Here is a 25397-nt window from a genome sequence, read left to right as displayed (position 1 = left end):
CCCAGGAATCATTTGAATTTCGAATATCAGTCATGAAGGTCCCCAAACAGCATCTCATTCAATTGCCAGGATATTGCAATTGAGCACCTGTATATTCTCCAGCTGGTATTCCAAATCGGTCCTCTCAGTCTTGAGCATATCGGTCTGGTCTAGTGCATCCTGTAGACCCTGGGTCAGACGGAAAATGTGGCTCTTTTGGAGATCCATCTGCTGCTGCAGCTTCCCTTGCTGTGAAAATACCATCACACAAACCGTCATTGAAAAAAATGTGCTAATAAAATAAAAAATAAATAAAAAACATATATAACACCTTCCTATTCAGTGGATATAAAGTCTATCCAACCATCTTCAAATGGCAAGTTTTTGAGACATGATAAAAATGAATCTGCAAAAAAAACGTGTTCTATAATCTGCTATCTGTGATTTCATTTTTTTTAATTTAGGGAGGGAAAGAAAAATAAACAACTGAGATAATGTAACTATGGATGTGGCTGTGTTTAGAATTAACTAGTCACATTCAAATCCAAGTTGGATGGGAGTCAGCACACAGCTGCCACCATGTAATGTGCCTTTGCATAACCCCAAATCAAGTTCAGCTGTTCTAATAGGCATTTCCTAACACTTTTGTAGTGGCGAATGGGGAGAAGAAGCTTAGAAATTTGAGAGATGGAATTGGTGGTGTTCTGAAATTGAAATACATTTCATTTGAGTGGACAATGTCTTGCTAATCTAATTTACTTCCTACCTCTTCCATCAGCCTCTGTTTCAACTCCCTCTCAGTTTCCAATTTCTGCTGCAAGCTGCGAGCGTTCATCTCCAACATGGCATGCTTCTTCTCCAGGTCATTGAGCTGTGTAAACAAGAGTAATCAGCATTGGCAGAATTTTACAAAAATGACTGCATTGGATGATTATGGTGTAATCTCACATAACTAGAGGTTACATTCAACTTGAATCTGAAATATGAATGCAGTTCAACTCACGGTATCTGACAGACTTTCAGCTTTGAGTCTCTGCTCCTTCAAGGCCTGCTGCAGTGCCAATATCTCAGCCTTGTGCTCTTTGACAGCTAGTTCGACCGCCTGGCGGGATTCTGTACTGCGCTGGTCGGCCCGTAACCTGTGAAAAGCACAGTAACAAACTATTCATCACAGTCCTGATACATTGAAGACTGTTTCAACATTACCTGTTTTGTTTTTCATTATCCAGCAGTCTCTGCAGTTCCCTGGTGCGTCTTTCGGCCTGGCTCTTTTCATCCTCCAGGGCACCTCTCCAAGCCTCCCACTGCCGCTCCTTCTCCAGCAGCTCGTCATTCAGGGACTCGAGCTCCACCACTTGCTCCTCCAACATGCTACATGTCGTCTTCAGTGTCTCAATGTTCTAGGAACGTAAATAAAATGGCAGATTGAGGAGACTGTCATTCACATAAATTTGGAAAAACTTGTTTGCTGGCCCGCCGACATTTCCGGTGACAGAAAAGTCTCAGCCCCGATTTGTTTGGAATCGTCTTTCTAACTAATAGATACATATACTTTACACTGAAAATTGTGTTTGGTAAAACATTGGGCAACATTACTTGTTTTTGATTGTTGAGATGCATCTCACGGTCTGCCACCTCTCTCCTGAGCCGGTCCACCTCTTGGCTCAGCTGCAGTTGGTCCTCCCTCTCATCTGATGCTTCATCCAATTGCTTGGACAGGTAGAAGTTCTGGCGGTTCAACTCGGCATTCTCCTGACTCAGCTGGGTAAGTTGCTCCTCCAGGTCGGTGATCACCTGAAGCAAGGAAAAGAGCTCAATGAATCCGCAGCGCTTGTGGAACAAATAATTGACCGTGACAATGAATCAAGTGATATTCCACTCCCAAAAAGTTGCACCTTGGCATTTTTGATAAAATAAAGTCTTTAATAAACCTAATGCATGTAAACTCCACATAGGAATCCCGAGCCAAACCTCAGAAATGTGAGTCAGACATGCTAACCTCTCTGCTACCCATTTTAATGATATAAAGAGCCATCCATCCATCCATGAAGATATGAAAGATATTTCACTTCCCGTGATATAAATCAGCACTTACTGAACAGCTGTCTCTGAGCGCATCAAACTTCTGTTGAATTTCATCTCTGTGATTCTATGAAAACAGGAAAATGCGGATCAAAATTTAGGAATGACAAACACAATGTAACGGTGCTATTAAAAAGGTAATAAAACAAAAACAAAAACTTGTTGACTCTCTTTATGTTGTGCATATGGTAAATGATGCTCCTGCTTTCAATATTAGCTCTGAGAAAAGTAGTTGTACTTCCTGTATTGCCTGATTTTCCATGCGTACCTACATATGGTAATGGCAGTCACTTGTTCACGTGCACTTGCCGTCTTACCCTCAAGGCGGTGATCTCCTCCTCAGCCTCAGCAGTGGTTTCCTCCAACTCAGTCTTTGCTTGCTGCAGCTGGCTCTCCAAGGCAAGACGAGCTGCCTGTAGGCTGCTTATCTGGGACTCGCGCTCTTGCAGAGAGAGAGTCAACTCTGACACCTGTCTCTTGATCTCCAGCTTTTCCTCTTCATGTTCTAAGCCCATCTGGAAAGGCAACAGGACAGTGGTAAATGTGTGTTTACTGCAGTGTCACAATGACCCGAAAAGGAATATATTAGCATATAATTATCACCATTTGTTGGTACAGAGTACCAGATGGTAGATTTTGTAAAACACCCAAACAGTTTGAGAAACAAGTCAATCTCAAAAGTTGGGTCACAGCGGTTACCTAAACCTAAATTCTAGAAATGAAAGTAACATTTCAAGTTTTCAACACCAGCTTTCCGTGGCGACACGTTAAAAAAAAATTGATGTAATGAGTATCAGATTTTATGCATGGACCATTTGTAAAGTATGCATGTGTATGAGACATCGGACAGCGATGATGTGTTTGCATGTGAGGCCAGCTATGAGTAGCACACTTAGCATCAATTCTCAGTAGGAAAAAAAGCAACACACTGCCAACAGATTGTCTGCAGTAATATGGAAAAGGGGTGCGGGAAGGGCTTTGACTGTAAAAAGGAGTGGGTGCTAAAGTGGTTTATTTTGAATTTGGTGAAATGTTACCAATAGGTGAAAACTAGTCTGAGTATCTCACTGAAACTGAGCACTAATCTGTAGTCCTACGGCATATTAATTGATCTAAAAAGACTATCAGCTCAGTGGCCGATCAACCAGCTTAATCCGCTTTGTGGACAGTAAGACTGTAATGCAATGCTGCACAGAGAGATGGCTAAAGAGCATTACTTAATCCTGAGCAGAAAGATTTTGTTTCTGTTTGCCATTGGCTCACCTCCCGTAGCCTACTCTCCAGCTCCAGTAGACGGGTCCTCTTGGTCTGCTCCTGCTGACTGATTTTCTCGAGATGTTCCTCCAGTTTGGCATTCTGAGCCTCCAGCTTGCCAGCCTGAGACTCCAAATAGAACTTTTGCTGTCGCAGCTCTGAGATCATCTCCTCCTGGGCTTTCCTAATCAAGCAAAACCAAACAGACAAAAATAAATAAAATGTAAAAAAAAATATATGGACCTCCTGTCCTGTTTATTTAAAAACAGAGGGCCCCATCTTCAACAAGAGTGAAATTAACAATGGTATGATAAAAAACATATTTCTGCTAAAACAATGTGATATTGTAATGTAATTCATTCAAATAAATACAAAACATTTATTCAAAGAGTAGTTGAAGTGGCATTTGCTCTGTGTAGCGTCATGAGCCACCCCGAATCATTAAAAGGATCCATCAGCCATGGTGCAAAAAGATTTAAATGTACACTAATGAAGCCGTTGGAGGCGGGAAGAGATGGTGTCAGTGTGGGTGGGGACCCTCATGAAAGCACAATGTGGGTACAAGGGCTTGTTAGCGCACATATTCTTCTGGGTGTAGATGCTGCTGTTAGCAGCCAGCTTGTTAGCCTCTGACAGCTCAGCGATGCGCTGCTCCAGGTTCTTCATCTTTGAATCCATGGCGTTAATGGTCTGCAGAAAGAGAGGCCGCACAGTGTGACGGTGCAAATAACATAAAAACTCCAGGCGTACACAATCATGCAAGTTTTGGCGTGCACAATTTTTAGCGGAAATATTTTGGGGGGGACGGGGGGGAACAGAAGGTTTCACTCTAGTAAAATCCTCTTAGCTTCCCTCAAAAGTGTTGCTTGAATCTTCTACTGTCAATGTCAGAAGATGAAAGCTTCTTAACTGCCTCAATTCTACCACATTAACCAGATTAGGATTTGAGCCCAGATTTTACAGTGCAAAATGATGTACAGTACAATTTAATCGGTCTTCAAAGTGCTCATTCCAATCCACCCAAACCACTGTGACACATTGTGCATGGAAAGAAATGAAAAGATGGAGTAACGCTGTCAATTTTGAAAGATGCAAGTTCATAAACTAACTTTCCTATATAAACATTCAAAATGTACACTCAATACATGACAGCCTTTTCATTACATTATTTACAGGAGTTACAATTATTTATGGAGACTGAAACTGAACAATACACATTTGCTTTACCTGCATCTGAATGTAGAGTGTGAATTTAAAGGCGGTTCTCAATGTGACAATTTTAAGTTCATTGCCATTTTTCTTACTGCTTTCTGCTCGCTGAGAAGTTTGCTGTTCTCTCTTGACTCCTCCTCTTGCTGCGCTCTCCTGGCTTCTAGGCTCTCCTTGTCGGCTAGGTCCACCTTCATTTGGGCTTCCAGAACCTTGATGAGACAGAGCCAGCGAATGCACATGGTACATTAAAGTCTCATGGGGTCTTAGCTTTTGTTGAAAGTTCATCCTGTCGAAGAAATTTTCAGCCCCGTAACACCACCTTAATTTTGTCCTCATAAAGCCTCTCCTTTTGGATAAGCTGAGTTTCCATCCTTTGTGCCGTCGACTGTGCATCCCTCAGGTGGTCCTCCAGTTCCTGGAGGGAAAGGGTTTAGGTTAGTTGAATAATACAAAGAGTCTAATAAACGACCATTTCCGGAAATGCATGTTCACACACCAATGCAGATCTGTATGCACAAAGCTACTATGGCAACAAATACACAATGAAAAGAAACAGAGAAACTTGCATTGAGAAGTTGTAAATCCACAAAACGGCCGTAGCTGCGCCTGTTCATGCTGAGACGGTCTATGGAGTGTGTTGATAAGCTGCCATTTATGAGAGCTGAGCTAGCTAGTTCATGCAGTGTGCAAGTATGAGCTCTCAGAAGGACCGATGAAGATAACCAGAGATGGGCAGTGGGTACAATTAGGGGTGGAGTGCTGAAGAGTATTAAGGAAGTCTTATCTGTAGGTCTCTCACCAGGATCTTTTCAGCCATCTGCTGGATCTGCTGGGATTTGGTCTGAATGTCATCTTTCAGCTTATTCTCCCGGCGCTCAACCATCTCCAGCCTCTTTACCTGGTTCTCCAGGGTCTTCCTGCCCTCCTGCTTACACACCAAAAACAAGAAAATGAGACATGGGGTGAAGCGTACAGGGCGACAAAGTTGAACGCGGTGGAGGGAGGGCGAACAATGGTAACGGAGTGTGACAAATATTTTACAATAAGGAGCAAGGTGCAGCATTTTTGTCTAAAGTGGTACCTCTGTCTCTCTCAGACGTCGTTTGAGCGTGTCACTCGAGTCGCTTTTTCCTCGCAAGCGCTCCAGGTCTCGTTCCAACCGTTCTTTGGCCTGTCTGACATTCTGCAGCAGTTCGGTGGCTTCTGTGCTCGCTTTCACCGCCTAAGGGAGATCAGGAGGTTAAACGGCAAGTTAGTGGATCCCTGGACAGACTTCCTGAAACATTTGGACCAGACATTTGCACTCATACTGTGCATACAAGGTATTTCTAGATTTAAGCAAGCCATAATTAAGATTTTTCAAAATCTTGTTTGTGGACTTGTAGTAGTCATATTCAGTGTGTCAGATTTCTCTATTATTATTATTTTTTTTTTACAAATTCAAGGCATAAAAAAAAACGCATTATTTAAAAACAGAAGAAAGTAAACACAATTATTATAAGTATAAAGTATAAGTTTTTTAATTGTGCACAAAATGAACCAGCCAGTAATGGCCAAGCGGGCATGTCATAACTAATTGACATGTTGAGTCGGGTGTGTCTTAAAACCTCCATGGCAGAGGCTCTGTCGAATCCGTGACACTGATTCACCGATCTCCTTGGGTTCGATCGAACCCAGGTTAAGAACCACTGCTCTAAATTATCGATAAATGTACCTTTGACAGTTTGTCCTGGAGCTCTTGGATTTTCACCTGCTGCTCAGCATTTGTCTTGAGAAGGGAACAAATGGTGAAATATAAGTACAACTGCAGCACCATGAAACTATCACACCGTGAGTCTCACTTTACCTTTTCCAGTTTGGAGAGAAGCTCCTCTACCTCTGCTCTACCTTGCTCTTTAGCCTGGAAGCATATAGAATGATGAAGTACACCTTATCCAATTTCCAATGTTGACCGTGTAATAAGGCAACAGGAGCAGCAACGTGTTGTACAGTATACTGCACATTTCTCGGATCGTGTACCTTCTGAATCCTCTGCTGGTACTCCACAGCCTTCCGTTTGAGGTCCTCGCTGGTTTGTCTTGAGTCTCTAAGTTCCGATTCGTAGAGGTCACTGCGGCGGCGCGCAGCGGACAGGTCCTCCTCCAGCTGCCTGATGGTCACTTGCATCTCCTCCAGCTGGGCATGGTACTCCTAAAACAACACGTCCGTAACAGAATCTCATGGAGCCAATAAAAGAACTGCATCAATTGTGCAATCACACAGATGAGAACGTTTAGGTGAGCAAGACAAAGCCAAGGAGCATTCATTTCATGTCTGTTTATTTATTATTGCAGTTGTACAGCAGTTTGTCCCTTTCATGTAGCTCAGTGGTGGGCAATTTAAATGACGGAAGGGGGCCACAATTTTCATCAATGCTAATGTGGGGGCACATAGGACACGACACTTCCTGGCCAAGATGTATGACAAAAATGCTCATTTAAATTTGGATAAAATGCTCGCTTTTAATATAGTGATTTTTCATTTACTATTTCTCAGTGCATGTATAAAAGAGACACTATTGAACAACACATAGATAGAAGCAAACAACAAAATAACGTGATTTTTTTTCAGTGCTTGCATAAAAATTACCATTCAAGGATGGCACAAAACTTCTCAACAGCAAACCAACATGAAGTGAAATAATTAATTTTGTACACTCATTCAGAATCTTAATATGTTTGAGGTACGATGTTTGTCCTGCATGCCAGTCCAAATCCACATAAAATTATTAGGCCTACTCAAGTACAAAGCAGTATAGGGCATACGAACCAATGCAAGGGGAACTAAACCATGTCACCCAAATTCTACAGAAAACTCTGATAAAACTCCAGTTGTAAAACTCGAGTTTCACATTCCGACAAACAAGAACCACAACAAATAAACATTGTTAAAATTATTGAAGGCAGACAGTACCGTGTTCCAATGCACTGAGTAATCCATATATAGCAAGCTACGTAATGTATGACTCACGCAACTTAAGTACTTCTCTTAATGGCCCTTTTATCACAAGTTTGCATTAAATGCTTTGTGTGCTTTTATGCATTCGAATTATGCGATAACAAATTTCAGAGACTCGTTTTGAACAGCATGAAAACAAGTGAGCTGTTCTCTCGCTTTACAGACCAAGATGTGCTGACATTGTTTCACCGCGCAGCCAGCTATAGAAGCTGCAGTGCACTGCGGTAACGATTGTGATCCCCATCAAAACCAAATCAAAGGTAATACGGAAAGGCTGATTAAATGTTTCACATAATCTATAATGGCTGATTCTGCTATTCTTTAGTGGAGAGTCAAGCTGAAACACATTGCTGAACATTTTTGCTTTATCTAGATAAATGATAACATTTTTTTTTTTGGGGGGGGTCATTCATGACTGTAAGGGTATTTGTAAAGTACTGTACAGTAAAATGTGTACAGCATTCTCCGATTCCAAATGCAGAATCATTATGCCTATCTTACCCCTGGAGACAACTGTAGGCAAGCATCATGATTCATGATCAAAGTCACTTATTTCTGTATCTTGCAGGGATGCCATCTGCAGGGATGACCTTTATGATTAGAGAACGACGGAAACCCTCATAGGTGATGCCCTGCCCGGGAAATATGCAAGGTGCAGCATTGCACTGCTACTCCGCCATTTCATGATTACAGGTCGAGACAAACATCCATCCATCCATCCATTTTCAGCACTGCTTATCCTGAACAGGGTCGCGGGGAGTTGCGGGAGCCTATCCCAGCTGACTTTGGGCAGAAGGCAGGCTACACCCTGAACTGGTTGCCAGTCAGTCGCAGGGCACAAATAGCTACAAACAGCCATTCACACCGTCACTGAGTGGGAACCGATCCCATGCTGCCCGTATACAAGCCAGGCAGGTGCACCACTACAACATCAGCGACTGTCAAGACAAAGAGTGATCGCCCATTTCGATGGGTAGATGGACGGTGCCGACAGACTTTCCCTTTTAGCCGGTCGTCTTTGAATTTTGTTATCATGCGGGCGCTAATGGAATAACAAGCTTATATTGACGATGAGGAAAGGAATGATGCAACCATGATACATACTTGCTCTTTAATTTCCTGCAGCTTGTTGCTCTGCTCACGGATGTCGTGCAGCAGCTGCATTGCTTTGTCATCTTCTCTGGAGACTTCCACGCGCGCCTCCTCGAGGCTCCGCTTTAGGCTCTGCAAACACAGCAAGGATCACGGCTCAAAGTCATATTCGTTTATTTGGTCGAGGGCACCGTAGCACGCAACTTTTAGAGAGAACGACTTGGTTTTAAGCTTTCATTTGAGTTCCCTCTGTATTTGATTAGTAAAGACAGAGAGGTCTAGGGCGAAGCGTCAAGATCTAAGAGCTTGCTTGATGGAAACATTTCACATTAGCATGACTACTGGAAATCCAAAACATTTTGCTGAGGTAATTGGGCTTTTTGGGAGGGCATATCAGAGGGTGTTTGTGTAACTCACAAAATGTCTGGAGGCATTCTCTCACATCTACAGAAACATAATTGCGTGCTGTATGACTCACGCTGCACTCCGTAATGTAGGTGGCGAGGTCTTGCTCGAGGATGCTCCTCTGAGTCTCAGAGGCCTTCAGCTCCACATCTTTCTGGTGTAGCACTGACTCGAGATCAGTCATTTTGCGTTGGAACCTGGAGATCTCCTGCTCCATCTGAATATGCAGGGTCAAATGAATCATTGAATAAAGTCCTGTCTTGGTAGACGTCAAACTCAGGCTCAGGGGCCAAAACTGGCCTGCCACATTATTATATTTGACCTGGGAAAGCAAATCTTGTGCATCAACTTCCATGTTTTTTTTTTTTGCCAAAATTGACAACAATTTCAAATTGACATAGGTAACAAATGAAAACCTCAATCTCCTGCAGCAATTTTTCGCTTACCGAACCCCTTATGGTAACTTGAACAACTTCTGGTTTTATAGAAAAGCTATCCATCAATTTGTTGTGTATATGTGAGAATCTGATGATGCAACTAAACATTAAATGCTCATAACATATGGCCCTCAGAGTTGAAAACAATACGACACACGACAAAAAAAAAAAAAAAAAAAGAAAGAAAAGGAGTTTTACACCGATTACGTTGTTGATTTGACTACACTAATGTGTTGGTAACCACCTGAGAGAGACTTTGGCAGTCGGCTACTTATGTACTAATACAAATGTTTATGAATTCGGCATGGCACCGTGTGTGACCTTGAGGAGCTGCAGCCAGCCAGCATGCACTGTGTTCAGTTCCCATGTAAGTAAATCAACAACAAGGTGGTTTAAGACATCTAAAGGGGTTACGACTGAGTTATGACTCAACTGACAGCCGATAAAGGCCACTTTGGAAGAAGAGTGTCACCATTTATAGGGGACTGAGTGACAATAAACAGAAAAGAAGCCATAAACACCAATGCTTGAAGGGGTATCATTTTGGGGATTGCCCCATTCTCTCCTGCTGCTTAAAAGGCAAAATGACTGGAGCATGAAACAACTCTCAGAAAAAATAAAACAGCTAACAATGAGTTTCTTAAACACAAGAGCGCATTCGGTGTCCGGAGCATAATCGCTCAAAAACGCTATTTCGCAAGGTGGCGCTAAGCGTTTTAAGGAAAAGAATGTTAAAACAACAATAAAATACACATGTAAACACCTCAGGAAAAAGTGTTTGTTTAGGTCCATTGAGCGGCATGCAAATGATTGGAATGGGACCACCAGCAAAAGTCTGACCTTGTGACATTTGTCTTGGGTTTCTTGTAATTCCTTGCTTTTAAGGTGGAGCTTCTTTTCCATGGAGTTGGTCTTAGCAGGAGAGTTGAGGCCTGCAGACACTACCCTAGAGTCAACAAAAGCAAAAGAATAAAAAGCAAAGGCAAAAATCAAATCAACAACACATCATCACTCCTCACCAAGCCAAACATCAAGGTTACTTGGTGGTTACTTGTGAGTAACACGCAGCTAAAACGTAAATCATACGGTAACCAGAAATCTTTACAAAAAAGAAGCGATCTTTATTTAACTTTTATGTGCGGAACATTTTAATTGAATTGTAGTTCAAATGACTGTGGTGTCATTGAGCAAGACTCCGATATCCCCAAGTGCTCCTCAGGCGCTAAGTAGCCCCCAGCCTCAGTGTGTATTTGCTTCACATTTTCACTTAAAAAAAATAAATGAAGGGGGGGGAAACACTAAAAAAAAAAAAAAATCTTTTTCACAGCACTGTATTTGCTCTTTTCCTAGGATTACCATAGTGTGGCTATAACTTTAATACACTTTTAATATTGGCTGGATCTGTTGTGGAATATTTAACATACAGTACACTACACACGGACAGCGGTATTGAGGCATATCGCTTAATCCATCATTTAATCAATCGGGGGCTGCATTGAATTAAGTCCACATGAATCAAAATTCAGTAACGAGACATTTTGGACACTTTTTTTATTCCAACTATCTGCGAACAGTTTGGGGAAGGCCCTTTTCCAGGATGACTGTGGAACAGTTCAGAAAGCAAAGTACATTAAAATGGCATGTTTCGATGAGCTATTCACATTTACACTTAAAAGTAAATATTGTTCTCGTTACCGGTATTGCAGGAAACTATTTGCTACATTAGGGGGTTGGCAATTAGTTAGGGCAAGATATTTGCCAAGAAAAAGACTTATGACCACTTGATCTCCTCAATGATCAGAGATCATTCCCTGTGGGGTCATGAAAGCTCTCACCATGGCCATCTTGGCTGTGTTCATTCAAGGCAATTTGACCTGATGGTCCATTTCATTTGAGCTCTCCGTTTAAATGTTGGACAATTGACCAAACCACTTTGACCAAGGACAATTTTCCTCCACATTCCAATTATGGGCGAGTTAAGAAAAATAAAACAAACACCTGTACATACATTTAACAACTTTAACCTTTGGTATTTAAAATTGCTACCGTGATAAGTGTACGAAAAAGAAGATTAACAGAAGATAAAACGGCACATGATCTGTTGCTCATTTCCCCACCTCCCTCCCGAAAAATCCCCAGTCAAGCACAGAGTATGAGTTTAAGACACGCTGCTCAGGGGATTTTGTTGAGTGTCACTAATGAGCAGTCAGACACGTTCACCAAAACAAAAATGACAACAAAAGAAGGATTCTACAAACCCCCAAACCACATTATTAGCATTATCATCATGCCCAGCATTCTTGGGCTCAATTGTCTCTTTTTTTTCCGGGAGTCTATAATGCATATGCGTGCGCCCACACATCCTAGGAGCGCCTCTCTTTACTGAGTCAACAAGAGCAAAAGATACAGTACGAGTAGTAAACATGATTGCTGGTATGTAACAGCAATAGAAAGAGACATTTAAAAATGAAGAAAATAAGATGAGGCGATGAGAACAGTCAAGATGGGGGTGGGGAATTGGGGGAAGGAAAAACACACCACATTGGTCACCATAGAAATAGATGCTCCCCCAATCTCAGCTCTTGCTGTCTAATCTGCTCGCGCCTTTTCCTTCCTTTCTGTTACTGCAGCTGTCATGATCCGCAGTCTCCAGCACGATCAAGCTGGCACAGGCTAATCAAACACGTCCTTTTGGATTATTACCGGAGGTTAGGAAGTCAAACAGGATCAGGGATAATTTGGGTCCCACAATAACAGTAGAGAGGGCGGGAATGTGTGTGTGTGTGTGTGTGTGTGTTGGGGGGGGGGGGTTCCACCTCTCAGCGAACCTCATTGACACACTCAGCTGCATACCAATCAGCATCAATGGCAAGACAACACCAGCTCACAGCCCCTGACCCGTGAATTTGCACTCCCTGGGCATCGGATCAACGACATGTGCTCTCAAGACACAGAAAAAAACAAGAATCGCAGAAAAAGAAGCAACACATGCAGATTAAGTAAACCTCCTCTTGTTTATGCTATCTTGCACAGCATATTGCAAAACCCAATTTGTCCTCAACAGGCATCACACTGACAACCCAAGTGCCCAGTCACCGAAAACCATGCATGCGCCCTGGAATTTGTTGTTAAGCTAATGAGAAATGTGGAGACACAGGAAGCGCCAATGGTAGCATGGGGTCTTTAATTAACAAAGGTGAATCAGATAGGCGTATGCAAGAGGTCCACCAGATGAAGTCGGGAGAGTGTTTAAAAAAAACATTTTTTTGTGCAGAGAACAAATTGAACTTACTCAGATTTGGCCAACGTTGTCAGTGCTCTGCTGAAGAACCATCCTAGAAAGGGGAGATCCTTGCCCTGGAAGCCCACAGGGGGAGCTCCTCGCTTGGATGCTGAGGCTGGCCGGGGGGCTGCCTGCGCCGGCTCCTCAAAATTAGAGGTGTCATCTTCAGCGTGCAACGCAGGAACAAAAGGTGGGACAGCTGTTGGGATGGGGAAAGAATTAGAGTCGGGAGCGAAAAAGGGCAAGGGGAATGTTTTCAGAGGCAGACAGGCTAGTTAAAAAAAGGGGGTGGGGGGAGACAGAGAAGGAAAGAAGGAGGGGAGGGGAACCTCGCAGAGCGGTGTGCGCCGAGTGCGGTAAATCGCACGTTGATGCACATGGTGCCTCCGTCCCTCCCTCCTCACGCTCACTCACTCGCTCGCGCTTATGCTCACTTGCCCTCTCTCACTGCAGCAGAGCAAGCTTCCCAGCTTAAACCAGAGCTGAAGCCTAAATATCAATCCACATCCATTGATAAATACATAGGTGTACCTGTGTCTTTTTGTTTCATACTGTTTATTAACTAGTTAATGGAATTCAACTCAGAAACTGTCAAAACAAACTGGTAGCATATTCTTCTATTGGCACGAAAGGCTAAATGGGGTTTCGAAACATTGGCTCATCATCTGCAGATGACTACAATCAAAATTCAGCAAAGATGACAATGTTTGAGAAGAGAGGGGAGGGCTTGCATATCAATGTTTGATAACAACGTCAGAATACCAAAAATAACTGTTGATTCATCTCAAAACGTGACGTATTGCAAACAGCGGACGCATTCGGGAATCACAGCATTGTGCATTCTAATGTGACGACACTTGAATGAAAATGTTCCCCGGTGTGAATAGTGTGTGTAATTTTATCACAGACGCTGAGCTGAAAATGTCAACCTCTTCCACGTCTTTCTCTGTTATCCAAACCAGCATCATGTTCTGTTGCCAATGCAATCTGTCATTCATTGATTTGATTTTTTTCTTTTAATTCAACATGCAAGCTTGATGGGCAAAATATGATTTCTACACGATGCCCTTTAATCACATTTCATGAAGTGATGACATCCCCCCCCAAAATTATTATTATTAAAAACATTATTATTTTGAAAAGGCCTAATATTGGCACATATAATCGGCCAGCAGATTAATCGGCCGGGCCCTATAAGAGCGCAACAGATAGCCAGGGGAGAATCGCTACCTCACCTTGTCGTAAATTGTTCCAGTCCACTCTGGAAAAAAACGAGTGGCATCTGAGTCCTTGGAATCCCAGACGTTCTTTAGCTCCGCACAGCAAACTGAGCACCAGGTCGACAAACTGTTTACTGGCGCGCGGCTCTTCTGGAATCTTTAGATAATGCTAAAAGCAGACAACATCCACTTCAACGTTCAGTTATATACACACACTGTATACTGTATACGTATTTATTGAGTAATCAATCAAGTGAGTAAACAATATCTGTCCATTAACCATGCAAGAACTAAAGAACTAGAAAGCATTCCATTTGACAAGACTTGGTTTTTGCTCAATATCAGTGTGATTTTTTTTTTTCTTTTTTGTCCATTCCTTAAGATGAACATTTGTCAGGGCACATTTTTGAGATGAGAAGGCATGGCCTACAATTTCTGTTCAAGTTCACTCCAAATGTATTTTGCTGCTTGAGGTCAGAAAAGCTAAAACAGAAAAACAAAACTACAGGGGGGACTAAGAAACGAAGCCCAATCACAAGCGAATAAACGAAGAGTCTTGTTTGTATACTTTTGCGTATTTGAGAGTTTCAAAATGGTAAGCACCTGGAAGTTGAGGATGTTGTGGATGGTCCGTGTTGAAGTGCCACCAGAGAAAGGCAGCTTGGAATAGATCATGTCATAGGCAATGACCCCAAGGGACCACCAGTCACACTCCACACCGTAGGTGTTGTGATGGCCCCCATTCATGGCCTCCAAGACCTCAGGGGAGAGGAAGTCTTGGGTTCCCATGGGCACTGTGGGAGTAGCCACCTGGATAAAGATATAAATGATGCACCCATCAAGTATAGAGTCATTCACACAGACAGCAAACGTTATAATCCACTCACCATTTTATTAGCTGTGAGCTTGGCAGCTGATCCAAAATCTGCCAGTTTAATGTGACCAGTCCGATCGATGACGACATTTTCGGGCTTGACATCTCTGTAAGTGGTTATGTTCAAAGAGATTGCTTTCAAAGGAGGTGGTGGTTGGCTAATATTTGTGACATGCGTAATAAGTAAATGCACTTTTTTTTTTCTTTTTGTCAATGAGGTGAATTTCTGTTTGATGAATGCGTAGCTTGGAGCTGTTCATGAAATGAGAAAGTGGCAAGAGACCAGATGAATTCGCTGTTTATTCTATCTCCAACAACACTCAAAAGGCTTTTGTCCTTTTCCTGTGTCATTTCTAGCCAGGAGATAACCATTCAACAACAACTGCAACTACAACCTTGACTCTGTAAGGTTACAAAGCAGCCTCACCTGTGGACATAGCCCAGCTGGTGGACAGTGTGAATGGCCTCCACCAGCTCAGCCAGATAGAACTGAGCCATGGACTCGTCAAACTGCTCCTCGTATCGGTTGAGCAGGGACAGGAGGTCGCCGCCTGGCAAGTATTCCATTGCCTAATAGACAGTTGTAGGCAGTCAGAAAACAAATACATACCGGCGAGATCGGTATTTGGGTCTGGTTTGGTTGTGACTAAAATACGCAGCTACCTCATGTTGAGGATACATCTCGAAATGCCCATAAGCGGGACTATATTTAGAAAAACAGGCAACAGTAGAACCATGTGTGAGATCAAAGCACGTTTCTGTTTAGGATTATAGGGTGGCTTTCATTTTAGATGATGTAACATCAGATGTGGTGGTAGATTATACGTGACATTGCAGTCAAACAACTGTTCTTCTAAAAGACAACTGAAATGGCACAAACGGGACCATCATTGCAGAGCGTGCCTGTCTGTATTCATAAGCATCAAACCAATACAAGGCGAGGGAAAAAAAAAAAAAAAAAAAAAAGTCTTCCAAGTTTACAAGCATAAATCTAAATGCGGCTCTCCATTTCTCGCCTCTATTGTCTGCAAGCGGAGATGAAAGGCTTTTGTTCAGGCTGATTTCAGCTATAAGGCGGCAACCATTATAGCCATAACAGATGAGAGCCCCTGGTGCATGAATGGTCGGCAAGTCTGAATGAGAGGGAGCATTTTGCTGTGTTACCTAGCAACAAGGGAGACTGGGAGCCTCTCTACCACACGGATAGAGATGGATGCTTTGTATTTTCCTCCATGCTCTGCTGGGGAGCAGGGTGAGACGGAGGGGCAATAAAGAAAACGCACGAAGGGAGAAAGAATGGAGGCGGACATGATAAACATGTGAGGGCTCACTTCTCTAAACAGTGTCAACAGTGTGGACACGGATTATCATAAATTATGGTCAATAGTGTTCTTTATTACTGTCAATCAATTCAATGTTGACATCAATATTTATTGATACTGACACTACTACATTTTTTTTCAAAATTACATTTTGTTTAAACCTTAGAGGAAATCAACATCTCCTACCCGTTCTAAACCACAAGGACATTTTCAAAGTTTTAGAAAAAAAAAGGGTTATTTTGCATTTTTCAGGAGAGCTATTTTTGTCCTTCAACACAAAAGCTTGGCTTTTTTATTTATTTATTTATTTATTTTTAACAAGTTGCTCCTCGCACTGCACACTTCAGGTTCCTTCCTGGAGCAACTCATGTATTATTCTGACTGATGTCTCGGTTCTATTAGTTTCACGTACTGAAACTCACAGCTGTGAAAGAAAAATGGAAAAACAGTAACCTTCACAAAAGCACGATAAGTACATTTTGGTACACCGTGTGGACATGTGGAGAGGTTTTGTGCAGAATTATACTTTTTCCACTGTCAAGATCATCATGTACTGTATTTATAGTCCTTTCCATTATCATTGAACTCAACTAGTTCAACTTATTCATCTTCCTCAAGAGACACTTGCTAGCCTGGTCGTTGTTTTCAGTGCCCGACAACGTATTAGTTTGAAGGTTTTCAAAGTGGCTAGACATTATATAACTACAGTATTCTTGTAACTCAAATTCCAAAATAAACTTCATGAGGATGTATCGATCCATTTTTTTTTCAATCTCTTATTTTGGTTTTGGGTGAGCTGGGGTCTAGCCCAGCTCATTGCTTGATCACTAATTCACACAGTACGATGCCTGATGATTTTGTGAAGGGTCAAGATTAACCTTCAATTGCAACTGAGGATCGAATTCAGCGTACCATATTAATGATAAAAAGAGTTGTGGCAGATGAGGATAAAAGCACAAGCCTCACCAAATAGACATGTTCGTCATCCTGGAAAGCACAGAAGAGCTGTGGGATCCAGGGACTGCAGTTCAAAGACAGAATTCTCCGCTCCTCTTCATGAAAAACCACCTGAATCAAATGGGGTCCAGAATATGCAAATAACAAAATCACAAAACGTGCAATCGTTCATTTCTGTTGGTTTAAATAAAAAAAAAAAAAAAAAAAAAAAAAAAAACAATCATTTCGTGTCACGCCAACCTTATATGTGGAGGTTTCATTAAATGATTCAATCATAGATGTGCGGCCTGAACAAAGCATTTCTTGTACATGAGAGTTCATTGCTCCTTGATTGTTCACTTTCCTTCTCTTTCTATCACAACTCATGTACTAGTCTGTCTGTGAGCTGTTCTGTTAGTCACATGTTGTGAAATGATGTATCTGCACTGGAAGTGTTTGACTCCACAGCATCCTCCAGTGGGATTTTCTTTGACTGCAACAATTGAGCCAAGTCACAACGATGACATTTTTTCATTGTTGTTTCAAATACTCCAAACAACCAACCAGATAAGTCATGACACACCAGAAACAAAACCTTGTCTACATCAAAATGATTTATATTCACCTTTTACCTGTATTTGCCTCAAAAACTTTTTTTAAAGAAAAACAAAAACAACTCCTTCATTTGAATAAAGGGCATTTCATGACTTCCACGATGTACGAATTACAAAACATTTTCCCCCCCACAGGAAACAGTAAATTAATTCACAGCCAGTGTTAAAGAGAGCATTTTTACTTTCTTTATGGTTATACAATTATTAAGAAAAGCCAATGTATGACGTATAATGTATAACGTGGCATTCATGCGTCCTACAAAAAAGTAAGCGACCACATAAAATATTCATCCCTCTCAACATACAGTCACCATCCTTAACCCCACTAACATTCTTCAACACAGCAGTGAGAGGTTGACAATTTCCCACACTCATCAAGGTGCTTTTAATTGCAACTACAGAGGAGGCCAGTGGAAAAAAATTGATTGAATGGGAAAACTGAGCACAGAGCATGTTGTCTTGATGAAAAATAATCTAATCAAGCAATATTAAAACAGGTTAGAAAAAAAATCAGCTTTGAAATACTCACTTACGTACTTACATTTTCCTGAGCATGTAAAACTGTCTTTTCCATGACTTTCAGAGCATAAATATCCCCTGTTGCCTTCTCCCGTACAACTTGAACCTTGCCAAAGCGACCGTGACCCACCGCAGCGCACACCTCAAAGTCATGAAGGCCCGGCTGCAAGGCCCGAAGCTCAGAGACCACCTCAGAAACTGCCATCACACACAAAAATACATCAGTTTAGTACACAGGTCATCAGTTTAGTGGCAATTCATTAACAAACGAGTAGTCCATAGGTTTCAAGGTAAGTGTGAATGGTTATTTGCCACTAAGTGCTCTGCCATTTGCTGGCAACCAATCCAGGATAATGAGTCGCTTATCGATTTGTGATACGACTACTGCGCTCATCCTGTACAACACATCCATCCATCAATTTTTCGTAAGACTTGTCCTCACTAGGATATGGGTCAAACTAGAGCCCTACAGGCACTCGTGTGTCATATGCTTACACTTGTTAACAAAGTTGGCCACATGGTGTATCTTCATCAACTCTGGGGATTTGCACTCTTGGTACAGTAACAACAGAGAGTCCACAAACTCCTCCCGACCCAAGAGGCATCCTGGTTGCTGCCCATTCAGGCTGATTCGACCCTGTGGAAATACACGAAGGGACAAAAATGAAGTAACCTCATGGCACTTGCTTGTTTTTGTACATGTTGATATTTTGGGAGCAGTTGGAGAGAGACGTGTACCTGAAACAGCTGATTGAGTCTCGAGCTGCGGATGGTGATAGCGTCGGCGGAGGTGGGCATCGTTTTAAGGCCTCCCTGGCTCACGTATTTGAACTTCAACATTCTCAATAATATATATCCTATGCCAATGACACATACAGACGAGATCTACAGTTAAATGTGACGTTGTAATGGATTAGGAATAGCGCAAAAGGTACGAGGGTTAAATTTGTAAACACAGCATGCTAAGTGTAAGTTAGCTAAAACCCTTATTTGTTAACTAAAATAAAGTTTGACTTTCGTCTTCACTTACACTCACAGACATAAAACCCAAAGCGTGGGGCCCCTCATGGAACTTCCATGCAAGTAGTCCCTTTACAAATATATTACTAATAGACTTCACAATACAAAACGACCCGTGGCTTCCTTCTTGTTTGTCATTGCTTCCGGTAAACTTTCAAATTTTGCGCGTTGCCCGCCCGTCTGTTAGTGTGTACTTCAATAAGATACCATGTGATTGGCTAGGGCCGTGTAAAAATGGCATTTGATTGGTTAGATCCATATTTGTGGGCAGTACTCATACCTTTAACCAATCACACGTCCGTCCTTTCGTTTCGCAGGTTCGCAAGAAGAAGTGACTGACGTTCGTTTATCAGCTAAAAAGGAAGAAGCTGTGAGCAGTTTTCACCAAACTGAATTAATGTACAGTATTCGTGAATAGTTCCGCGATACATTGCAAACGCAATACAGCATATTTAAAGTACTTTTTAAAAATATCACAATGACTCATCTGACGTCTTTGCAAAACAGAGGATGAATATTTCATGTTTGATGAGTCATAGCTTACTTTTTTGGGCGAAAGTTTCGTGCTCAAGTGTCACATTTAAATTTGAATGGGCTGATGGGCCTGCTCATTTCAGGGTGAGGTGGAAAAAAAGAAAGTGCAAATGTGTATATAAAATTGTTTGGAGAAATGAGAACATGCATTTTACTTTTGAACATCTGAATATTTGTGATTAATTTCGTAATAATTAATTAGCCAATGATTCAATCGAATAAATAGAACACTGATAAATGTATTTACACACTTGTTTATTTTACCATTATTTATCTTCATATTGTTTTCTACAAATCAAATGTAAAAGTTTATTTAAATAATATAAAAACACATTTTCATTTTTGAAATAACTTTATGTCATGTTTGCTTTAAATAGTTTTCATTCGTCTTTTTGAATCTCTACTTTGCTAAGATTTTATGATTGAAAACATTCTGGTTGCACTTAATCATAACAAATGGCATTATACCCACAATGTCACCAATTAAGAAAAAAATACATCGAGTGCAGTGACACTTAATACCAAAAATTGTGTTCGGATGCATTTCTCTCATTTCCACCTTTCTTTTGTCTTGGTTTTGTAACATTCTCAATAACACCAGGGTGCCGAGTTGTATCAGTGGGCTCATAGACATGCTCATGTGTATGGTGGGAGTTCACCCAAATTCAGTAAATTGGTGCAAAAATGATTACTTATTTACTCCAAATAATGTATTTTTGTTCAAATATCTACACAGGCAAAATCTTGTGAAGGACAAAATAATTAAATACCCTTCTTTTAGATGGCAAAAGGTACACGTGACATGAGATTTTCCTGAAGTAAAATGTGTACCTCGGCTCAAAAAAATTTGAAATCACCATGACTGCACTACATCATATTACTGATTTAAAAAATATATATATAAAATACCACGTAGACAATCAACAGTCGGGGATTTTTTTATTATTATTTGTAATCACAAATGCTTATTTCATCCTTACAAATGCCAGTAATGAGTCAATGTCATATCACAGTGGCTTCGGCTTGTCCCAGGAGGTGTAAGGAGGTGCTGGAGTTGTGGTTTTAGGCTTAAGGCTGGGTTTGTGATTTGGTATTTGGAGACGGTTTGGGATTTGGAGTAGGGTTAGGAACAGGATTGGGGTTGGGAGTGGGTTTAGGTTTCGGGTTGGGATTCGGATTTGGAGTGGTGGCAATGAAGCACCCCCTCTTGTGCCACTGCATGTCCCTCACACGTCGGACAGACTGGATCTGAGGCGCAGTGGCTCCCCAGTCATTCCAGTGCTTAAAGTCTCCATGCTCAAACACATACTGGCGTCCTCTGTAGCCCGGGTACATGTAACCCACCCACCTTAAGAGGCAAAGTACAGTGGACTGAATGACAGCTCTCCAACGATAACCCAAACTATTACACCGGCATTTCAACCGTGCAGATAATACCGAAAAGCCAGGAGATTGTATCTTACGTGCCGTTGATGGCCTTAGCACTGGCAACTCGATCCTGGAAACCATAAGCCCACAGACTGGGAACATCATCGTCAACAATCTCCATTTTCCTGCCTTCAAAACCTGCGTTCTCAAACAGGTGCAGCTTGTGATCTGCACTGTCCTGGAGAGAGACACACTCGCTTGAATTTCCTGTTGTATTTGTTGACGTGGCAATGGGCATTATGAATACGGACCACTTTTAGGGGCCTGAAAGAGCTCAGACAGTAGTGACTCTGGCAGTTGGTCCAGGTGCTCCAGCGGGGATACTCCCCCTTCTCCAATACAAACTTCTCGCCTGCAAAACGTGGATGTTCAAAACCAATCCATCTGGAACACAGGAGAGAAAATACCGTACACACATTCGTCCGTGTTTTTTGGTTGGTGGGGTCTTTAATTATTCAATGGAGAGGCATCACTCACGGTCCAGATTCCACAATGATGGAGCCAACTTTCTGTGTCTTCTCCAGCACATCTTTACATTCGCCAGACAATTCCACTTTCTTTCCACGGAAGTTCTCCAACTCGAAAATGGTCAACTATGACACAAATATTAACATGAATGACCAAGTCCTTTTTGGCAAGTCCTATTTACTCAGTTTGTGTCATTCAAGTACCTTATATGAGGCTCCAGCTCCTCCCTGGCCCTTCTCTGCAGGTAACTGGTCTGGGCTTCCTTGTTGATCTGTCATTTTCCTTAGTTTGGTGCTATGCGATTTAACATTTGATATGTCTTCACTAATGTAGACAAACAATATGGCACACTCACACCGTCGTAGTCTGCGTGGCTCATTTTAGATTTGCTTCAATTATTTCTGCAAGGTAGAATCTTAAGTCGTTTCATTGCCTTGTACAGCCAAACAGTAGTGCTTTAAGTACATTTCCAAAAACATCATCTGCACCGTTTGAGGCTGCTGCACAATCTAATGAGATCCAAACATAAAAAGTCCGCCTTTACAATTGTTCATTTTTGACTGACACATTCAAAGAGGTATCCCTTTAACAGTACCGCATGCTTATTATTGTTGATGAAGGCGGCATTTTTTTATCTCATTCAATGGCGGCTTAGCAGAATCAAATTACACATTAATAGTACATACTGTTTGGAAGCAAGCATTCTGATGCAGATAAGGCAGAACTCGTTAGAAAGTAGGAAAAACAAACTTGATAAGGATCTTGATGGTCACATATATTTTTTTTCACCTGGATGGCTTCCGTCAGTGCACCTGGTACAAGCCAATATCCCTGTCTTGCGTTGTTCTTTTTCTTTCTTGTCAGTCTGTCTTAGTGTGAGGGTGCGTGAGTGGGTGTGGAGGCCTGGCGAGCAGTCGGTGGAGGCCAGGGGGGTATTTATGGTTTATTTCTGGCCACAGCAGCAAAAAGCCTGTTGATGCAGCAAGTCTGTCGCACCCATTGTGTCCGTCACACTGCTTCTCAATAGGCTTGCCCTCTGTCCCTGGCGAATGCGGCCCAGCTCGGCCCGTGCTGCCATCCTGACCATGATCCTATAGTGGGCACTTGCTCTGCCAGCGAGCCAAGAGAATGAGCTGAGATCTGTCTCACTCAGCAATCTGGACCACACCCAGCTACCTTGCTCTACACCTGGCTGCTCCATGGCTGGTTCTTCAGCTTGCACGCTAACTCTCCTCTTACGGCGCCAACTTCTGTCACAAGTGTTCATTTAATCAGCTGAATCATCATGTAGGGGGTTTTGCCACAAATAACAACTTACACTCGATGACATTTCATAGAAAAGCTTTTTAATAAATTGCAACAAAATGTAAATAAATGACTGGCGGTCATTGTTTTTTCATTAGAAAACAAAGGCACATAAAAAAAGAAAAAATCTCAAGTAGATAAACATATTCACACGGTGCGGTAGCATAAAAGCCTTCCTCTTCAGCTTGCTGATGTTATCATGAGGTGTTTGGATTACTTTGTTGTACTCTGAATATAAGTAAAATGATTGTCTGATCACTTTTGTGTAGAGGCAAACATAAGATAGGGTGGACATAACCATATTTCTTACCGTATTTCTTAAAGTGCAAATGTTTACCATGAAAGATCAAATTATGTTCAACTAAAGACAAGGGGTGATCTGTATTGACGAGAACTTGTGAGGGACTCTGGATTTCCTGAGGCGGGCCGAATGGCATGAGTCCCGGTCAATAACAGTTGACAAACAGCAACAAAGAACAAAATGAAAAAAAAATTGTCAATTTACATCATGTTCTGCATTTCGTTGACGATCACTGGTTGACTTTGCAGCATTAGTTCAAACATGTACTTGCCATGACTATAAAATGTCAGACAGTCTTGGCAAATCATTTCCAGGACTAATCGTTTGCAACGACTGAAAATATTCCGTTTCAAAAAGGCCTGCGTTCCGTTTTGCATATTTCAGATCTGGCTCAAATGTACAAATAAGGCACTCAAGTGCAAAATATAGACCTCGGTGAGGTGTCTCTCAGCACAAACATCTGACATGGATGGATTCTGCCCTTTAGCACGGTGGTTCCTATGGGGAACACAGTCCAGAGAAGACATCAAATGACTAACATTCACATACATTTCTTTTTAAACACGGAGAACACACAGCAAAGGTGACAAATTTCTGATGAATGAACAACATATTTTCATCTTTTTTTTTTTTTTCGACTCATAGTCCTGACCTGCCACCTGCCGCTCAGCTACCATTCCCCTTCGTGTTGACTGATACGCTTTTTAGACTTCAGCTCTGTCAGCCAAGCTGGAGAGACCGCACTGAGGGACACACAGAAAGATTTTGTGGGGGGGGGGGGAAGCAAGAACACTTATTTACCCAGCACTTATCTTTTGTTTTATGCTACTCTTACCCTCCATCTGTGGCGCCTATGGGTGGAAGTACTCGTGCGGCTCCGGCAAGCTGGGCAGCAGAGCGAGGAAGGCGGGGCAGTGGGGAAGGAGGTGGCACCACTTCATCATTTGGACTTTCCTTGTTGTCTTCAGTCTCCTCTCGCCCTTCTGCTCTCTTTTTCATCTGAGCCTAAGGTAGTGTGTATAGTTCAGTATCATCACACTGTGATACTACACCAGTGATTCTCAATTGGTGGGTCAAGACCCAAAAGTGGGTCGTGAGCATACAATATTTGGTATGCAGGAAACATTAACTCACTTGTATAACTACTCTATAAACAAATGTTGGAGCTCAGCCTTTGGCTGATGCAAAATCCTAAAAGACAAACATCTAAATGAGCTCTCCTTGAACTTACAATGAGGGTTAATGGGCTGACGCCAGGAAACACAGGGACCTTTCGGGAGGCAGAAGGAGAAGGGGCGATCCTCAGTTTTGGCTGTTCCTCCTCTGAGTCAGACTCCCTTTGCCCTCCATCTGAAATCAGCAGAAAGTTTCATTATACATTAGGATGTGAAGCTAGCGACCCAATTTAAAACAAACATCCAAGCTACATATATGGAAAATGAGATTCAGGATGACCTGTGGAGTCACAAGACCTCCAGTCCGGAGTCTCGATCGTAGATGGTTGCGAACGGCTGGAACGTGATGGGCGTGATCGGATGCGCTGCTTGCCCAAGTCTGCCCTGGATCTCTGTGCCTTGGTGTCGAGGAGGGGGGTGGAGATCTGTGTGATGGGATTTAGAATTTTGCATCAATAGATATGAACTGTGTAGAGTGGACCACCTGAAGGCGAATGGACCTAAAGTTTTACAGTTTGAATATTGACTGAAATTTTGTGGAAAAAATGCAGGGGATGAGGATTACTTCTGAACATACAATTTTATTTAGCTCTTGAGACTGAAAAAATAATGGTCATAGCTAGACCTTGAAGAGGATTATTTCAATTTCCAATATGTACAGGGACAACTGTTCCATCATCTCAACAAATCAGATTGATCCGTGTCCCGGTTTGAACTTAATGGTTCAACGGTACAATGTGTGAATATGCAAAGTGGTACACTCAAAGATTACGTCTTTGTGTAAATCTGATTCTTGAATGGTTTAAGGCAGGGGTCCCCAACCGCCGGTCCGCGGACCGGTACCGGTCCGCCGGGCATTTGGTACCGGGCCGCACAGAAAGAACTTGCCTTAATTCCGTTTTATTTATTTCGGAATACGAAAGATGTTTTATTTTGAAAA

The 25397-nt window shown here is 42.0% G+C and overlaps 3 protein-coding genes across 14 annotated transcripts in view; all 3 read right to left on the bottom strand.

The window, feature by feature from the left end:
* The window catches only part of cita (citron rho-interacting serine/threonine kinase a), a 32243-nt gene extending 12839 nt beyond the window's left edge, over nucleotides 1-19404 (bottom strand). For 7 of the 12 annotated variants that reach the window (XM_019881227.1, XM_019881233.1, XM_019881232.1 and 4 more), the window contains exons 1-29: nucleotides 19257-19404; nucleotides 18965-19083; nucleotides 18722-18863; nucleotides 18249-18424; nucleotides 17124-17225; nucleotides 15263-15405; nucleotides 14849-14942; nucleotides 14565-14771; nucleotides 13977-14130; nucleotides 12751-12940; nucleotides 10299-10404; nucleotides 9095-9238; nucleotides 8629-8748; nucleotides 6547-6717; nucleotides 6374-6427; nucleotides 6242-6295; nucleotides 5609-5749; nucleotides 5327-5455; nucleotides 4847-4942; nucleotides 4620-4736; nucleotides 3896-4005; nucleotides 3325-3499; nucleotides 2379-2576; nucleotides 2075-2128; nucleotides 1576-1773; nucleotides 1186-1379; nucleotides 983-1118; nucleotides 746-850; nucleotides 88-228 (exon numbers count right to left, since the gene is read on the bottom strand). In XM_019881227.1, coding sequence (XP_019736786.1) covers nucleotides 88-228; nucleotides 746-850; nucleotides 983-1118; nucleotides 1186-1379; nucleotides 1576-1773; nucleotides 2075-2128; nucleotides 2379-2576; nucleotides 3325-3499; nucleotides 3896-4005; nucleotides 4620-4736; nucleotides 4847-4942; nucleotides 5327-5455; nucleotides 5609-5749; nucleotides 6242-6295; nucleotides 6374-6427; nucleotides 6547-6717; nucleotides 8629-8748; nucleotides 9095-9238; nucleotides 10299-10404; nucleotides 12751-12940; nucleotides 13977-14130; nucleotides 14565-14771; nucleotides 14849-14942; nucleotides 15263-15405; nucleotides 17124-17225; nucleotides 18249-18424; nucleotides 18722-18863; nucleotides 18965-19066 — 3753 coding nt within the window. In that variant the 5' untranslated portion in view covers nucleotides 19067-19083; nucleotides 19257-19404. The remainder of the gene's footprint in view (nucleotides 1-87; nucleotides 229-745; nucleotides 851-982; nucleotides 1119-1185; nucleotides 1380-1575; nucleotides 1774-2074; nucleotides 2129-2378; nucleotides 2577-3324; nucleotides 3500-3895; nucleotides 4006-4619; nucleotides 4737-4846; nucleotides 4943-5326; nucleotides 5456-5608; nucleotides 5750-6241; nucleotides 6296-6373; nucleotides 6428-6546; nucleotides 6718-8628; nucleotides 8749-9094; nucleotides 9239-10298; nucleotides 10405-12750; nucleotides 12941-13976; nucleotides 14131-14564; nucleotides 14772-14848; nucleotides 14943-15262; nucleotides 15406-17123; nucleotides 17226-18248; nucleotides 18425-18721; nucleotides 18864-18964; nucleotides 19084-19256) is intronic. The other 5 variants (XM_019881230.1, XM_019881235.1, XM_019881231.1 and 2 more) reach the window with 1 other exon arrangement.
* A 1298-nt stretch (nucleotides 19405-20702) lies between these two features.
* LOC109522506 (beta-crystallin B3-like) lies at nucleotides 20703-22895 on the bottom strand. The gene is made up of 6 exons (XM_019881135.1): nucleotides 22466-22895; nucleotides 21880-21970; nucleotides 21686-21801; nucleotides 21460-21592; nucleotides 21244-21386; nucleotides 20703-21128 (listed from the first exon to the last, which is right to left on the bottom strand). Exons 2-6 carry the CDS (start codon nucleotides 21952-21954, stop codon nucleotides 20849-20851), a joined length of 747 nt encoding a protein of 248 aa, XP_019736694.1. The 5' UTR covers nucleotides 21955-21970; nucleotides 22466-22895; the 3' UTR covers nucleotides 20703-20848.
* Nucleotides 22896-23000: 105 nt separating this feature from the next.
* The window catches only part of tnks1bp1 (tankyrase 1 binding protein 1), an 18112-nt gene continuing 15715 nt past the window's right edge, over nucleotides 23001-25397 (bottom strand). The window contains exons 9-13 of the mRNA XM_019881134.1: nucleotides 24738-24882; nucleotides 24514-24632; nucleotides 24118-24287; nucleotides 23935-24025; nucleotides 23001-23780 (exon numbers count right to left, since the gene is read on the bottom strand). Coding sequence (XP_019736693.1) covers nucleotides 23953-24025; nucleotides 24118-24287; nucleotides 24514-24632; nucleotides 24738-24882 — 507 coding nt within the window. The 3' untranslated portion in view covers nucleotides 23001-23780; nucleotides 23935-23952. The remainder of the gene's footprint in view (nucleotides 23781-23934; nucleotides 24026-24117; nucleotides 24288-24513; nucleotides 24633-24737; nucleotides 24883-25397) is intronic.

Source organism: Hippocampus comes, unplaced genomic scaffold, assembly GCF_001891065.2.
Source record: "Hippocampus comes isolate QL1 unplaced genomic scaffold, H_comes_QL1_v1.1 scaffold68, whole genome shotgun sequence".
Lineage (NCBI taxonomy): Eukaryota > Metazoa > Chordata > Actinopteri > Syngnathiformes > Syngnathidae > Hippocampus > Hippocampus comes.
Note: the sequence above shows the minus strand (reverse complement) of the source record. Positions and strands in the feature narration are given on the sequence as shown.